A 16,619-nucleotide genomic window follows, 5' to 3' on the forward strand; every position below is an offset into this window, starting at 1 on the left:
AATAAAATAAAATAAAATAAAATAAAATAAAATAAAATAAAATAAAAGAAAAGAAAATAAAATAAAATAAAATAAAATAAAATAAAATAAAATAAAATAAAATAAAATAAAATAAAATTAAATAAAATAAAATTAAATTAAGTAAAATAAAATAAAATAAAAAAATAAAATAAAATAAAAAAATAAAATAAAGTAAAATAAAATAAAATAAAATAAAATAAAATAAAATAAAATAAAATAAAATAAAATAAAATAAAATAAAATAAAATAAAATAAAATAAAATAAAATAAAATAAAATAAAATAAAACAAAATAAAAATAAAATAAATTAAAAGCGGAGAATAAAATACTATATGCGAAATTTTCAAAGCAGTGAAATTTATTAGCTATCGTAGCAAAAGTTTTTTGACTATTCAACATCAATACATGTTCAATATTTTAGCAGTAGTTGACACAGCAGATTTTGTTAGTTGAAATGGCAAACGAAAATGTTTGCTTAAACAACAGTCCTATGTTTGCTTAAACAGCGGTCATGTCTGCTTTCCCATTTTCAGCAGAAAAAAACCATTGTTTTAGCAAACATTAGGGCTACTTTGAATAACAAACGCTCACGCCGAAAGGTCAGTTTACTTGGAGACCAGTACGGCTCATTGGGAAACTCTAGTTAGAAAAACTATGAAATTAGGGTTTGCGATTGAGTGAAAACTTCCCTCTTTGTCCCGAAGTAGTGTCTGGGAAATGGGACAAGATATTAAAAAAATGCACGAAATATAGAAATAGGATAGGGATGGGAAGCAAGCTCCGCGTCGCAGCATGCATGTCAAGGTATCGAAGATTTCGTCACGTCCCTTGTCAAATCAAATCCACATGTCCATTTATCTGAGAACACTCTCCAGGGACACATCCGCAAGTTCGCCAAGATCAATGAAATACCGCCTCCTTAGAATGGAAAGCTTATGGTTCAGAAGACCTAGATATGAGCAGAGCAGGTGTTTGGTCGTCTCATCCTCATCAAAACATCGTCCACAGTAATCGTTGTTCGGGACACTAATAGACACTTTTCCCGAATATTGATATCAAAGTCGTGCTTTACTCCCAAAGACCTTTCATTTGAGCCCCATATTGCTATGGTCGTAAATTTGTCCCCTTTGGGGGATGTTTTTGGTGAGAGGCGGCCCCCCAAACACTTTGTCCCATATTTGGATATCAGATTCGAATTCTATATTCAAATACCTTTTATTTAAGCCCCATATTCGCAGGTCAGTAAATAAGTCCAGTTTGGGGGGGGGTGTTTTGGGGAAGGGGTGGACCCCCAGAAACTTGGTCCCACATTTGGATATCAGATTTGTATTCTACTCGCAAATACCTTTCATTTGAGTCCTATATTCCCATGGTTGGTAAATATGTCCGATTTAGGGGTGTTTTGGGGCTTGGGGTGGTCCTCCTAGCACTTGGTCCGACAATTGGATATCACATGCGTTTTCTTATCCCAAATACCATTCATTTGAGTCCCATATTGTCGTGATTGGTCTAAATATATGTTTGATAGGTTTTAGGGTGGGGCAGCCCTCCTAGGTACCCCATCCAAAATTTGGTTACCAAATTTTTATTTTTAGGGTGCTATATGAGAGCACACAAAATTTCGCTTAAATCGCACCACCCATCTCCGAGATCTGGTGTTTCTGAAAATTAGGTTAAGGGGGAGGGTCCGTCCCCCTTCAGATATCAAAAAATGTAGTACCCTATTTTCACCACGGGGTCATTATGGAAAAAAGTGAAAATTTCAAGAAAATCGGTTCAGCCGCTTCTGAGTCTATAAGGAACACACAAACATACAGCATTTGTGAGGTACTATGCCATGTAACAACTGCTCTTCAAAGAGGTGTCGCACTGCCATCGTCCTCCCATCCTAGGCTAAACTAATAAAACAATAGATAATCATATTTTTATATCTATCATCGGCATCCTTTTTTATTTTTATATTCCACTCATACTATTTTGTAAAGTTTGCCACATCCGGTTTCTGTTAAACTCAAACAATTTAATAAAAACTTTCATTGACCACAAACAAATAACTACAACTTTGTAGCCTTCTGACCAGGACATGTTGTAATTGAAATTAATAAAGTTTTGTGTTTTTGTTTTTGTTTTTTCAAACAGAATTATGGCATGACACCAACAGTTGGTAATATGATTAATTTGTCAAAGTAAATTGTGGTTTTAAAAATGTCAAAAGCATTTGAAAGAAAATGAGAGCAGTCACAAAAAAATTTCAAATCATTAGAACAAAGGGAAAATAATAATTCAACAATGTTTTCAATGGGGTGCTTAGAAAAAAAATGATATGAAAAGGACAAAAAGTGGTTACACCAGTACTCACAACACTAAATGTTGATTCGAAATAGGTTTATTTGAAAGTTTTCCTTTATAGAACTGTCAAATAAACCTAATTTAAGGCTTTATTAAGTTATGTGAATGAGGCCATTATAATTTAGAAAAAAAAAAATTACTATAATTTTTATGGAATTTTATGAAAAGAACATTTTACCCAACTAGTGTCCGACGTTGGCGGCGAAGAGGATACCTTAGAACCAATCCCTGATGATGATATAGAATGTTTAACTCCTAGTCAGAATGAGGTCCAAGTAGCAGTGACCCGACTAAAGAACAATAAGGCAGCAAGAGCCGACGGGTTACCCGCTGAACTATATAAAATCGGGGGCGACATGCTGATAAGGCGTATGCATCAGCTAAGGATACCGCAGAACCAATCCCTGATGATGATATAGAATGTTTACCTCCTAGTCAGAATGAGGTCCAAGTAGCAGTGACCCGACTAGAGAGCAACAAGGCAGCAGAAGCCGACGGATTACCCGCTAAACTATTTAAAACCGGAGGCGACACGGTGATAGGGCGTATGCATCAGCTTATCTAAGCAATCTGGCCAGAAGAACGCATACCCGATGATTGGAACCTCATCATACTATGTCTCGTAAACAAGAAAGGAGACAAGTTGGAATGTGCCAACTACAGAGGAATAAGTCCTCTGCCCATCGCTTACAAGATATTCTCGAAAGTACTGTGTGAATGGTTAAAACCTAAAGTCAATGAGATAATTGGGCCTTATCAATGCGGCTTTAAATCTGGCAAATCCACCCAAGACCAGATATTCACACTGCACCAAATCCTGGAAAAGATTCGGGAAGGACAAATCAACAGCTACCATATCTTTGTTGACTATAAAGCCGCCTTCGATACTCCTTTACGTTCAAAGGTATTTCAAGCCATGTCTGAGTTTGGTATACCTGCAAAATTAATAAGACTCTGCAGGATGACACCTGCTGACACACACGTTGCTCACTAAGAATAGGAAAGAATCTCTGCGAACCATTTAATACCCAACGAGGTTTCAGACAAGGAGACAGCCTATCGTGTGATCTCTTTAATATCCGGCTGAAGAAGAAGAAGAAGAAGAACAAGAGAGCACATGCTACTCGCCTATGCCGACGACAATGATATCATAGGTCGCTCACCGGAAGTAGTAACTGCTGCCTTTTGAGAGAATCGAAAGAGAGTCAGTGAAAATGGGTCTGGCAGGCAGAGATAAGACGAAATGGATGGTCTCCACTCCCAAAAAGCCTTGCACAACCGAGCAGATAAAGAAAATGGAGAAAGTTGGGAACCGCAACTGTGAGACAGTCGGTAACTTTATCTACCTCGGCACCGCCGTAACCGAAACGAATGACACCAGTTTTGAGATTAAGCGAAGAATAATACTGACAAACAGATGCTACTCTGGACTAAGTAGGCAGTTTAGAAACAAGGCCACCTCTTGACAGATGAAGTTTACACTATACCAGACACTGATACCGCCCGTGCTGTTATATGGTTCTGAGGTATGGGTACTTGTGAAAGCATAAGAGGCAGTGCTTGGAGTGTTTGAGAGAAAGATTCTTTGTTTTAACGATCATCCATGTGTCTGTCCGCCAGTCTGTTGCAATCACTCTACAGTCTTCAAAATTTGAGATATTGAGCTGAAATTTGGCACAGAGACGTCTTTTTGCTGCACGTAGGTTGAGTTCTTGAACGGTCCAAATCGGAGTATATTTAGATATAGCTGCCATATGGACCGATCTGCCGACTTAGGGTCTTAAACCCATGTTCGTGATCATATTTCGAGGTTTGTCAGAGACTTTTTGGGAACATCTTTTCGCCGTTATGTTGATCTACGTAATACCATTTTTTTTTACAAGGTTGTTAAAAGTGGAGTGCCCGTGCCCTTATGCGGATATTTCAATTTTTCACGCTCGAGTAGAAGCACGCATATCATTTTGCCCCGTATATTCCGGTCTATATTTGAGAGATCATTTACAGTCCGTGTGGCTAGATGTTGGAATTTATTACCGGCTGAGTTACGGATTTTTTCACATTCTAATAATGTTTTTCGCCTTAAACTTATTGCCTTTTTCGCTTCTGATTCCACATAATTGTTTGCTTTGGGTATATTATTCTTGTTTTTTTTTCTTTCGCTGCTAACATAACAAGGACATGTTTTAACTTTTAACTTATTAATTTTTAATTAAGTACATAGTAATGGCTGGGGAGCCAATTGAATTATTGCAAATAATCGTTGTAGATTATCGAGTTTGTTAATTAAGTATGTATATATAAGTTTTTCTATTTGGGAATGTAATCTTGGTAATACGTTTTTGGCCGCGAAGGCTTTGGTATTACTTTTGTTAATAAATAAATAAATAAAAATAAAAAATAAAAATCTTTATTTTTTACCCGATTTCGCTGAAATTTTAAACATTGAGTTGTTTTAAGCCTCCCGGCATCCGACTCAAATATGGTTCAGATCGGACTATATTTAGATATAGCTGTCATATAGACCGATCTTCCGATATAGGGTCTGAAGCCTATAAAAGCTTTATTTTTTGCCCGATTTCGCTTAAATTTGAAACATAGAGTTGTTTTAAGTGTCTTGACATCCGACTCAAATATGGTTCAGATCGGACTATATTTAGATATAGCTGCCATATAGACCGATCTGCCGATATAGGGTCTGAAGCCCATAAATGCTTTATTTTTTGCCCGATTTTGCTGCAATTTTAAACATTGCGTTTTTTTAAGTTCTCTGATATCCAACCCAAATATGGTTCAGATCGGACTATATTTAGATATAGCTGCCATATAGACCGATCTGTCGATTTAGGGTCTTAAGCCCATAAAAGCTTTATTTATTACCTGATTTCGCTGAAATTTTAAACATTGAGTTGTTTTAAGCCTCCCGACATCCGACTCAAATATGGTTCAGATCGGACTATATTAAGATATAGCTGTCATATAGACCGATCTGCCGATTTAAGGTCTGAAGCCCATAAAAGCCGCAAATATTATCCGATTTGGCAGAAATTCGAAACAATGAGTTGTTTTAAGCCTCCCGACTGCCGACTTAAATATGGTTCAGATCGGACTATATTTAGATATAGCTGCCATATAGACCGATCTGCCGATATAGGGTCTGAAGCCCATAAAAGCTTTATTTTTTGCCCGATTTCGCTGAAATTTGATACAGTGAGTTGCTTTAAGCCTCCCGACATCCGACTCAAATATGGTTCAGATCGGACTATATTTAGATATAGCTGCCATATAGACCGATCTGCCGATATAGGGTCTGAAGCCCATAAAAGCTTTATTTTTTGCCCGATTTCGCTGAAATTTGATACAGTGAGTTGCTTTAAGCCTCCCGACATCCGACTTAAATATGGTTCAGATCGGACTATATTTAGATATAGCTGCCATATAGACCGATCTGTCGATTTAGGGTCTTAAGCCCATAAAAGCTTTATTTATTACCTGATTTCGCTGAAAACAACTCAATGTTTAAAAATTGAGTTGTTTTAAGCCTCCCGACATCCGACTCAAATATGGTTCAGATCGGACTATATTTAGATATAGCTGCCATATAGACCCATCTGCTGATTTAGGGTCTTAAGCCCATAATTACTTTATTTTTTATCCGATTTCGCTGAAATTTGAAACATTGAGTTGTTTTAAGCCTCCCTACATCCGACTCAAATATGGTTCAGATCGGACTATATTTAGATATAGCTGCCATATAGACCGATCTGCCGATATAGGGTCTGAAACCCATAAAAGCTTTATTTTTTACCCGATTTCGCTGAAATTTGAAACATTGAATTGGTTTGAGTGTCTTGACATCAGACCCAAATATGTTTCAATTCGGACTATATTCAGATATAGCTGCCATATAGCCCGATCCGCCGATTTTGGGTCTTAAGCCCATAAAAGCCGTAATTATTATCCGATTTCTTAGAAATTTGGGACAGTGAGTTACGTTAGGTCTGTCGACATTCTTGTTTAATTTGTCTCAGATCGGTTCAGATATGGATATAGCTGCCATATAAATCGATCAGCCGATTCAAGGTTTTAGGTCCATAAAAGGTGCTTTTTTTATCCGATGTCGCTGAAATATGGGTCAGTGAACTGTGTAAGGACCCTCGAGATCCTTGTTTTGATTTGACCTAGATCGGTCGAGATTTGCATATAGCTGCCATATAGACCGATCTCTCGATTTTAGGTCTTGTGCTTATAAAAGTCGCATTTATTGTCCGATTTCGCTGAAATTTAGTATAGCGAGTTGTGTTAAGCTCCTAGATATCCTTTTTCAATACCCAGACTGTATTGAAAAAGGATGTCTAGGAGCCTAACACAACTTACGGCTTAGGTTTGGATATAGCTGCAATATATACCGATCTACCAATAAAAGGTTTTAAAGGTTTTCAGGTTTTTCAGCGAATTTATTAACAGATTTCGCTGAAATTAGGCAAAATGTGTTGCGTCAGATCCTTTGATATTCGTACCGAGTCTATATTTCGATATATCTGCCATATAGACCGATCCCTCAATTTAGGAATTTAGGATCTTTGGCCAATAACAGGAGTATTTATTATACGATTTCGTTGATATTTGGTATAGCGAGTTGTGTTATGCTCCTCGACATCCCTGTTTAATACGGTCCAGATCGGTACAGATTTGGATATAGCTTGTATATAAACCGATGGAAATCGGAATAAAAGATGCATTTTTCATCGTATTATGACTAATTTATAAATTGATTTTTTTTTTATTTTAATTTTTAGTTTTTTTTTTGGTTTTTTTCTATTAACTACCAGAAAGAAAATATTAATTTTCAAATTAAATTTTTTTTTAATTCAATTTTTTTTCTCTGTTGAGCTGTTGGAAATTTTTAGTTCTTAAATTTTAATTTAATTTTTTTTTTATTTTTAATTTTTATTTTATTATTTATTTGAAATGTTTCTCTTCCTCTCTCTAACTGTGTGAAATTTTGTTGCCCTACCAACTGTCTCTAAGTGCTTTATTTTGCCATTCAATATTTATCTAGTCCCCTTTTCATCTTGGAAATCTTTTGCTTTTAATGAAGTGTTCAAAATACTACTTAAATACATAAAAGAAAAAAAAAAACAAGAAAAATAAGTCCATAGCAGAAAACGTTTTCTAATCTTATTAGCCCTAATCTCTTGAACGAAAAACATTAAAAAATCATTTATGATACTTGGCTGGAATAACAAAAACATGAAGAAAGTGACCAATTGCTGTAATACCAAGACAGAATAGAAAAAAAGCAAAATGGGAAAAACAAAAAAAAGCTGCCACAGTTACTGAGGGGTCCCACGAATGAAGGGGGGATTTTCTTCAACATGCATTTGTTTTCAGCATGACTTTGTTGTCACGTTTCATGGAGACACAAAGGACATGAAGCACAAAACATCATTCCTTTGAGGATTTTTAATAGCGCCAAGTACTTAAATCATTAACAAAAAAATGGCATTAAGCATTTTGATGTCACACCGCCTTTGTCGTTTTGCTGAAAAACATGAAACGAAAGAAAAAAACCCCAAAGGAAAGTGTAACAAAGAAAAATTTGCCACATTAAAATTTGAAAAGAAGGTCATGAAGCATTTACTTCTCTTTATTTTTTTGTTACCTTTTGTAATGTTTTACGATTTAGGTACTCTAAGATACATTTTTCTTTTTTGCCCCACCCCCTTTGTTGTGTGACACAAAGGCAGGGGAGCCTGTTTGTGAGAATGATGTTAGGCCATAAGCATGTTGGGAAAATAAACTAAATTACTTCATTAATTTGTTGCCTTGATGAATTAGTGTTTCCGGGGGAGGTTTTTGAAATTGGTTTGGGATTTACTCTGCCTTCCAAAAATGTTGCCAAGAGATGCCAACAAACAAGTTTGGTTGCCTAGGTCATTTAAAAAAAAATTACGGAAAATTTGTATAAATTGAAATTGAGATAACTTAATATTTTTATACCCTCCACCAGTTGAGGGGGGTATACTCGTTTTTATAGCCTCCACTATAGGATTGGGGGTATACTAATTTCGTCATCTCGTTTGTAACACATCGAAATATCCATTTCTGACCCCATAAAGAGCATATATTTATGAAAGTCTTGACATTGTAAAGCGATTTAGCTCAGCCTGTCCGTTCGTCTGTCCATCTGTCTGCTGAAATCACGCTACAGTCTTTAAAAATAGAGGTATTGAGCTGAAACTTTGCAAAATTGCAAATTTTGCCCCTGAACATTCCACTTAGGAACAGGGGCAAACTTTTCACTAATCAATGAGTGCAGACCGATTCATGTTTAAGAATCGCATGAATAGCGAAAACGCATCTATGATACAATTACCACATTAACCACCCACGCTCGACAACCCTGTCTATTAGCTGTACTTTTTCCCAATGCATGTATTTTTGTCTAATGACAGACTTTCTGTGGCAAATCACACTTCTTCCGTACTACACATGATTTGGTGCATCTGTTAGAAGTCCAGGCCCTCGCTGTTGCTCCATGTGGCCAGGTTCGAATCCCGGCCGAGCTCTGCCGAATTTCTTTGTAATTTGAACGAAAATTTCATCAAAACTAGGACAGAAGGAAATTTTTGTCATTAAAAAAATTTCATTTTGTCTCTAGAAAAAATTCGAAACCCTCAAAAAATTCCCTTGGAAAAAATTTCTTTGAAATTTTATCTTCATCTTTGTCTAGAGGATATTTTATTGACATTTTCCCTTAACGGGATATTTATTGACATTTCGCCTATGAAAAAATAATTTGTGGAGGTCCCACTGCCATCCCCCGCCTCCTCCTGCAGCTTCCCACTACCGCCTCCCCCTCGTGGCATCCCCTCGTGCCACCCCCTCATGCCACCCCCTCGTGCCACCCCTTGTGCCTCCCCCTCATGCCACTCCCTCGTGCCTCCTACTGCTGCCTCTTCCTCCAGACTCCCCCTCCACTCCCTGCCTCCTCCCCCAGCCTCCACGCCCTGCCTTCTCCTCCGGCCATCTCCTCCTGCTTCTACCTCCTGCCTTCTCCTCTTGCCTCTTCCTCCTGCCTCCTCATATTGCCTCCTCCTCCTACCTCCCACTCATGCCTCCTACTGCTGCCTCCTCCTGCAGCCTCCCCCTCCAGCCTCCACTCCCTGCCCCCTCCCCCTGACTCCTACTCCTGCCTCCTACTGCTACCTCCTGCCTCCCCCTGCCAGCCCTTGTGTCTACGTCCCTGGCCTCCATGCCACCCTCTCTTGTCACCCCCTCCTGCCTCCTACGCCTGACTCCTCCTCCTGCCACCCCTACTGCCTCCCCCTCCTGCCTTCCCCTCCTGCCACTCCCTCCTGCCTCCTCCTCCTGCCACCCCCTCCTGCCACCCCCTCCTGCCACCCTCTCCTGCTTGCCCCTCCTGCCTCCTCCCCCTGCCTCCTCCCCCTGTCTCCTCCCCATGCCTCCTCCCCTGCCTCCTACTCCTGCCTCCTACTCCTGCCTTCTACTCCTGCCTCCTACTCCTGCCTCCTACTCCTGCCTCCTACTTCTGCCTCCTACTCCTGCCTCCTACTCCTGCCTCCTACTCCTGCCTCCTACTCCTGCCTTCCCCTCCAGCCTCTTCCTCCTGCCTTCTCATCCAGCCTTCTCATCCAGCCTTCTCATCCAGCCTCTTCCTTCTGCCTTCTCCTCTTGCCTCTTCCCCCTGTCTCGCCCTCCTGCTTCCTCCTCCTCTTGCCTCCTACTTCTTCCTTCTCCTCCTGCCTCCTCCTATTGCCTCCCCCTCCTGCCTCCTACTCCTGCCTCCTCCTCCAGCCTTCTCCTCCAGCCTCCTCCTCCTGCATTTTCACCCTGCCTTCTCCTCCTGACTCTCCCTCCTTCCTCTCCTTTTTCCCTCCTTTTCCTGCCTCCTCCTCCTTTTGTCTCTCCCTCCTACCTCCTCATCCTGCCTCCTCCTCCTCTTCCCTCCTCCTCCTCTTCCCTCCTCCTCCAGCATCCTCCTCCTGCCAGCCCATGTGACTACGTCCCTGGCCTCCATATATGTCGATCTCCCGATTTGCAGTATTAACTTCATAGAAAAGGCATTAATTACCGGATTAAGCATAAATTTTGCACAACTTGCTGTGCTGAACCCTTCGGCCAATCTGTGCCAATTATGGACATGATCGTTTTTAGTCGGATATAGCTGCCATATATACCGATCTCCCTATTTGAGGTCTTGAACCCACAAAAGACGCATGTATATCCTGATTGCGACAAAATTTCACAAAGTGAGCTACTCAGTGGGCTCTTCGGCATTCGTGTCAAATATGGTCCAAATCGGTCTATGAGTGAGAGCTTGCTCTCATGATTGCGAGCTTGCATTGTCATGGTGAACAATTACCCGTCTTCTTTTGTTCGGTTTTCGAGTTACTCCGAAAACATCAGGCACTAAAATTGTAGTGCACCACGCAGAATTCACTATCCTATATTGCTCAAGCAGACAGTTGCCACAGGACCATTTTTACCAAAGAAACAGAACAACATTTGTTGGATTTGGCTCGACTTTGAAGACCCACACGGTCGATTATTTTTTTCTATTAACCAACACCCTTAGACCTTAAATATGAAGTTCGGTATACGAGGGTTGTCATATAAGTTTCTAGCCAAGACAACACAAAGTGATGGCTAGAAACTTATGTGGCAAATGTTCGGTATACGAGGGTTGCCATATAAGTTACTAGCCAAGACAACACACAGTGTTGGCTAGAAACTTATATGGCAACCCTCGTATACCGAACTTCATATCTAAGGGCCATAAAGCCTTATTTGTCGCCAAATTTCTCTGAACCAAGCAGACCATATTTCATAGAGCTACCCATAGAGCTGCTATGGGTTTACAAAATGATGAATTTTTCTCCGGATTTGGACGAAATTAAGCACCACGATTGTATTTTTTTCGAAAATTCTTCGCAATAATCGAAACCAGTTTTATTTGAGCGATTGTCAAGTTGTGCTGTATCCAACAAGTACAAACTTTTTTGCGGTAATATTGAAGGTATGCTGGGGAAAGTAATGCCCTAGGATGCCCTTATCACATGACGATCTTTCATTATAATTTCAGGCTCGGCATCAATGTGTTCTCGCACAAAGGTGGTTTTTGGACGACCTTCAGGAAATTCGACTTTGAGAGAGCATCGAAAAACGATTGAATTCCAGTTTTTCACAGCGTTATAGGTTGCTGATTCATTGCCATACAAAGAATGAAGCTCATCAATGCTCTGTTGTTGCGATTATCCACGTCGCAAGTTGTGAAAAATGGTCACACGAATATGTTCACGAGTTAATTCCATGTTTTTGGCAAATACATTTTCTCAATTCACTGTGAACAACACAAATGATGGTTGTACGTCCAACCGTTCTGAGTAGGATTTTGCTAGAAAATGTCCAACTTTCCAATAGATATGTCAGATTGGACCTGGAAACACTTGGTTTTGCCTAGGCCTGAAACTTATATAGCAGCCCTCGTACACCAAACTTCATATTTAAGGTTTTCGGCCCATAAAGACGCCTTTGTCGACAAATTTGCTGAAACTTATATAGCAGCCCTCGTATACCAAACTTCATATTTAAGGTTTTCGGCCCATAAAGCCGTATTTGTTGACAAATGTGCTGATTTATGTATATGCTAACACTTAAGCCTGTTCCCCCAGCTCATCGATTTTTTTGCTATTCTAGGATAATTTGCCAAATTCAATATCCCTTGATGAAATATTCATGAGTTTGCAAAATTTTTTGCTTTTATTTAGAGTGTTTTTTTTTACTAATTTCTATTTTAAAGTGTCTGCCCTTTTATTGAGTTCTTCGTAAAAGTTTAATGAGATGTCAAGGGTTAAATTGGTACCTTTTTCCCCACCATCCAAAAAAAAAATGCTGTATAATGTATAAAATTTCATGTTTAATGGCCTTAGTCTAGACATGGGACATGTTTGCATTTGCAAATAAGGAAAAGGTGAAGTAAAATATCGATGTAAGGCATATGGGAGAAGTATTGTATTTTTCGCTGGCATGGTTGGTATGTGGAAGATAGCATAACATATTGGTCACATAACCCCCTTCTGCCCAATATTCGTCTTCATGCCACCGAATATCCCATATAAGCCACTCCAGTGCAGAGGTTAGAATGTCCACCTCTGATGCTGAGCGCTTGGCGTCAAATTCTGCCCAGAACATCGGAAAAAAAATTCAGCCGTTTTTATCCCCTCCTAATGATGGTGACATTTATGAGGTACTATGCTATGTAAACACTTCTTCTCAAAGGGGTAGAACCAAAATCGATAAGTCAGTTATTCTCTCCAAAGAGATGTCGCACAGCGGCACGTCGTTCGGACTCGGCTTAAAAAAGGGGGGCCCTTATTATTGAGCCTTAAACTTGAATCGAACAGCACTCATTGATATGTGAGAAGTTTACCGTTGTTCCTTAAAGTTCATGGGTAAATCTGGAGGTCATCGTACCGCAGAGGTTAGCATGTCCTCCTATGACGCTGAACGCCTGGGTTCGAATCCTGCCGTGAAGATCAAAAAAAAAAATTTATAAGTGAAAAGTTTACCGCTGTTTCTTAATGGAATGTTCATGGGTAAATCTGAAGGCCATCGTAGCGCAGAGGTTTGCATGTCCTCCCATGACGCTGAACGCCTGGGTTCGAATCCTGCCGTGAACACCGGAAAAAAATTTCATGCTGGTGACATTTATGAGGTACTCTGCCATGTAAAAACTCCTCCCCAAAGAGGTAGGACACTGTGGCAAGCCATTCGGTCTTGGCTTTAAAAAAAGGGGGTCCCTTATCACTTAGTCTTAAACTTGAATCGAACAGCACTCATTGATATGTGAGAAGTTTACCGCTGTTCCTTAATGGAATGTTCATGGGTAAATCTGAAGGCCATCGTAGCGCAGAGGTTAGCATGTCCTCCCATGACGCTGAACGCCTGGGTACGAATCCTGCCGTAAACATTAGAAAAAAATTTTCAGCGGTGGTTATCCGCTTCTAATGCTGGCGACATTTATGAGGTACTCTGCCATGTAAAAACTTCTCCCCAAAGAGGTAGGACACTGTGGCAAGCCGTTTGGACTTGGCTTAAAGAAAAAGGGGTCCCTTATTATTGAGTCTTAAACTTGAATCGAAGGTTGCCCCCTTAGTAAGCAACACTGCTACAACAACAAAATTGCTGTCCGAAGGACCTTCTTTTGTTAAGTCGTCTCTCTCATCTCTTCGTAGAGAAGTTGTGAGATTACCTTGCAAATATCGTCAGCATAAGTAACAACAGCTGAAAATTTTTTCGGATACTTTCATTAGGATTTGAACCCAGGTAGTTAGCCCCATTGTAGTACATGCTAAACACTGTGGCACTGGAAATTTTTAATTTTTTTCTCCAGTTTTTTATACCCTCCACCATAGGATGGGGGGTATACCAATTTCGTCATTCTGTTTGTAACTACTCGAAATATTCGTCTGAGACCCCTGAGACCCCCCAAGTATATCTATTCTTGATCTCGCGACATTTTATGTCGATCTAGCCATGTCCGTCCATCCGTCTGTCTGTCGAAAGCACGCTGACTTCCGAAGGAGTAAAGCTAGCCGCTTGAAATTTTGCACAAATACTTCTAATTAGTGTAGTTCAGTTGGTATTGTAAATGGGCCATATCGGTCCATGTTTTGATATAGCTGCCATATAAACCGATCTTGGGTCTTGACTTCTTGAGCCTCTAGAGGGCGCAATTCTTATCCGATTCGAATGAAATTTTGCACGAAGTGTTTTGTTATGATATCCAACAACTGTGCCAAGCATGGTTCAAATCGGTCGATAACCAGATATAGCTGTCATATAAACCGATCTTGGGTCTTGACTTCTTAAGCCTCTAGAGGGCGCAATTCTTATCCGATTTGAATGAAATTTTGCACAACGTGTTTTGTTATGATATCCAACAATTGTGTCAAGTATGGTTTAAATCGGTCCATAACCAGATATAGCTGCCATATAAACCGATCTTGGTTCTTGACTTCTTGAGCCTCTAGGGGGCGTAATTCTTATCCGATTGGAATGAATTTTGGCACGACGTGTAATGTTATGATATCCAACAACTGTGCCAAGCATGGTTCAAATCGGTCGATAACCAGATATAGCTGCCATATAAACCGATCTTGGTTCTTGACTTCTTGAGCCCTCTAGAGTGAGCAATTCTTATCCGATTGGAATGAAATTTTGCACGACGTGTTTTGTTATGATATCCAACAACTGTGCCAAGTATGGTTCAAATCGGTCCATAACCTGATATAGCTCTCATGACCATCACCATACGTGTTTATTATGGTCTGAATCGGTCTATAGCCCGATACAGCTCCCATATAAATCGTTCTCTCTATTTTAGTTCTTGTAAATTATTTTTAATTTTTTTTTTTAATTTTAATTTAATATTTTTTTCCAGTTTTGGTTTCCATATCTGTTGACTTAAGGTTCTTGTTTTCAGCTTAAATCCCACCTACCTCATCCAAGAGTATGTATGAATTATGTTAACACTTCAATTTCATATTTTCTTTTTAATCACTGTCAGGAAATGAAATGACTGTGATATCCATATGAGTCTATATATGACAATTCAAACGATATCTCTAACCATTCTTTTTTTCTCGCTTTTTTCATGCGAAAAGTAAGTGATGGATGACTTGGTTCCTTTTTTTGCCATCTTGCAAAGCTATGCATGGTGTGCGTTATCATGTCATGCACCAATACCTGTGCCAATATTGGCATCTGTTGTGCATGATATATTTTCTATAAAAATATTACTACAGGTGCGTTTGTATATGGGGCATTCCATAGTAAATATAAAATTAAAAAAAATTTTCAATTATCTTTTTTATATAAATTATATAAAAAAAGATGTAAAGCAAAGAATGAACAATCCCGAGGGTGTTAAGTTCGGCCTTGTTGAATCTTAAATATAATGGATTGTCTCATATATTTGGCATTATGGCAAGAGAAATAAGTTTGCGCAAACGAAATGAGGTTTTATTTTTCATGACAAAGTAAGTTTCTATTTGATTTAAGGGGAAAACCCATAGGAATATTAAAGCAAACAAAAATATTTTGTACAAAAAAAATTTTTTTTTCATATTTTTTACCCTACAACAAGAAATGAAGACCTTTTACAATGCCATGCATGGTCATTCAAAAAATGTTCCCCAAAGAGGTGTCGCACTGCGGGACGCCGTGCAGGCTTGGCTATAAAAAAAGGTCCCTTATCATTGAGTTTAAACTTGAATCGGAAAGCACTCATTGATGTGTGAGAATTTGCCCCATTTTGGTTCCTGGAGGTAATGTTCTCATTAGGGGCGAGATGGCACCGCAGACAATTCCACTCAAATATGGATATCAAATTCGTGCTGCACTTCCAAATCCCTATAATTTGAACCCCATATTACCATGGCCGGTAAATATGAACCGTTTGGAGGGTGTTTTGGGCTGGGGCGGCCACCGACCCTTTGCACTGGAAATAGATACCAATTTCGTTCTTCATTCCCAACGGAAATGAAGTTCAGTTTAGAGGGTGCTTTAGGGCGTACCCCAAAACACTTGACTCCAAAATTGGATATCAAATTCGTTTTCAACTCTCAAATACCTTTCATATGAGACCCATATTGTCATAATGGGTCAAATAAACCATATGACATAACTTTGAGAGGAAAAGCGCCACCTAGACTTGAACCCACATTTTAATGTCATATTCGTAATCTACATCCTAATACCTTTCATTTGAGTCCCATTTAACCATGGTCTGCTAATATGCCCATTTGGGGGTATTTGGGGTGGGCGACCTCCCATTACTTGGACCTAATGTTTTACGCCATATTTGTAATCTATTCCCCAAAACCTTTCATTTGAGTCCCATATAACCATGGTCGGCTATTATGACCATTTGGGGTTATTTGGGGGTGGGCGATCTCCCATTACTTGGACGTAATGTTTTATGCCATATTCGTAATCTACTCCCTAATACCTTTCATTTGAGTCCCATATAACCATGGTCGGCTATTATGACCATTTGGGGGTATTTGGGGGTGGGCGTCCTCCCATTACATGGACCTAATGTTTTATGCCATATTTGTAATCTACAGCCTAATACTTTTCATTTGAGTTCCATATTGACATGAACTTTGAATATACCTGATTAGAGAGGTTGTGGGGTTGGGGGAGTGCCCCCCCCCCCCTGC

The 16,619-nt window shown here is 39.4% G+C and overlaps 2 protein-coding genes across 2 annotated transcripts in view; one reads left to right on the forward strand and one right to left on the reverse strand.

The window, feature by feature from the left end:
* LOC131996713 (uncharacterized) overlaps window positions 1-9,668 on the forward strand; it is a 44,507-nt gene extending 34,839 nt beyond the window's left edge. The window contains exon 3 of the mRNA XM_059366506.1: window positions 9,371-9,668. Within this exon, the coding sequence (XP_059222489.1) occupies window positions 9,371-9,668 (298 nt within the window). The remainder of the gene's footprint in view (window positions 1-9,370) is intronic.
* The window catches only part of LOC106093385 (uncharacterized), a 325,894-nt gene that overhangs the window by 276,085 nt on the left and 33,190 nt on the right, over window positions 1-16,619 (reverse strand).

The sequence above is a fragment of the Stomoxys calcitrans genome, chromosome 4 (assembly GCF_963082655.1).
Source record: "Stomoxys calcitrans chromosome 4, idStoCalc2.1, whole genome shotgun sequence".
Classification (NCBI taxonomy): Eukaryota; Metazoa; Arthropoda; class Insecta; order Diptera; family Muscidae; genus Stomoxys; species Stomoxys calcitrans.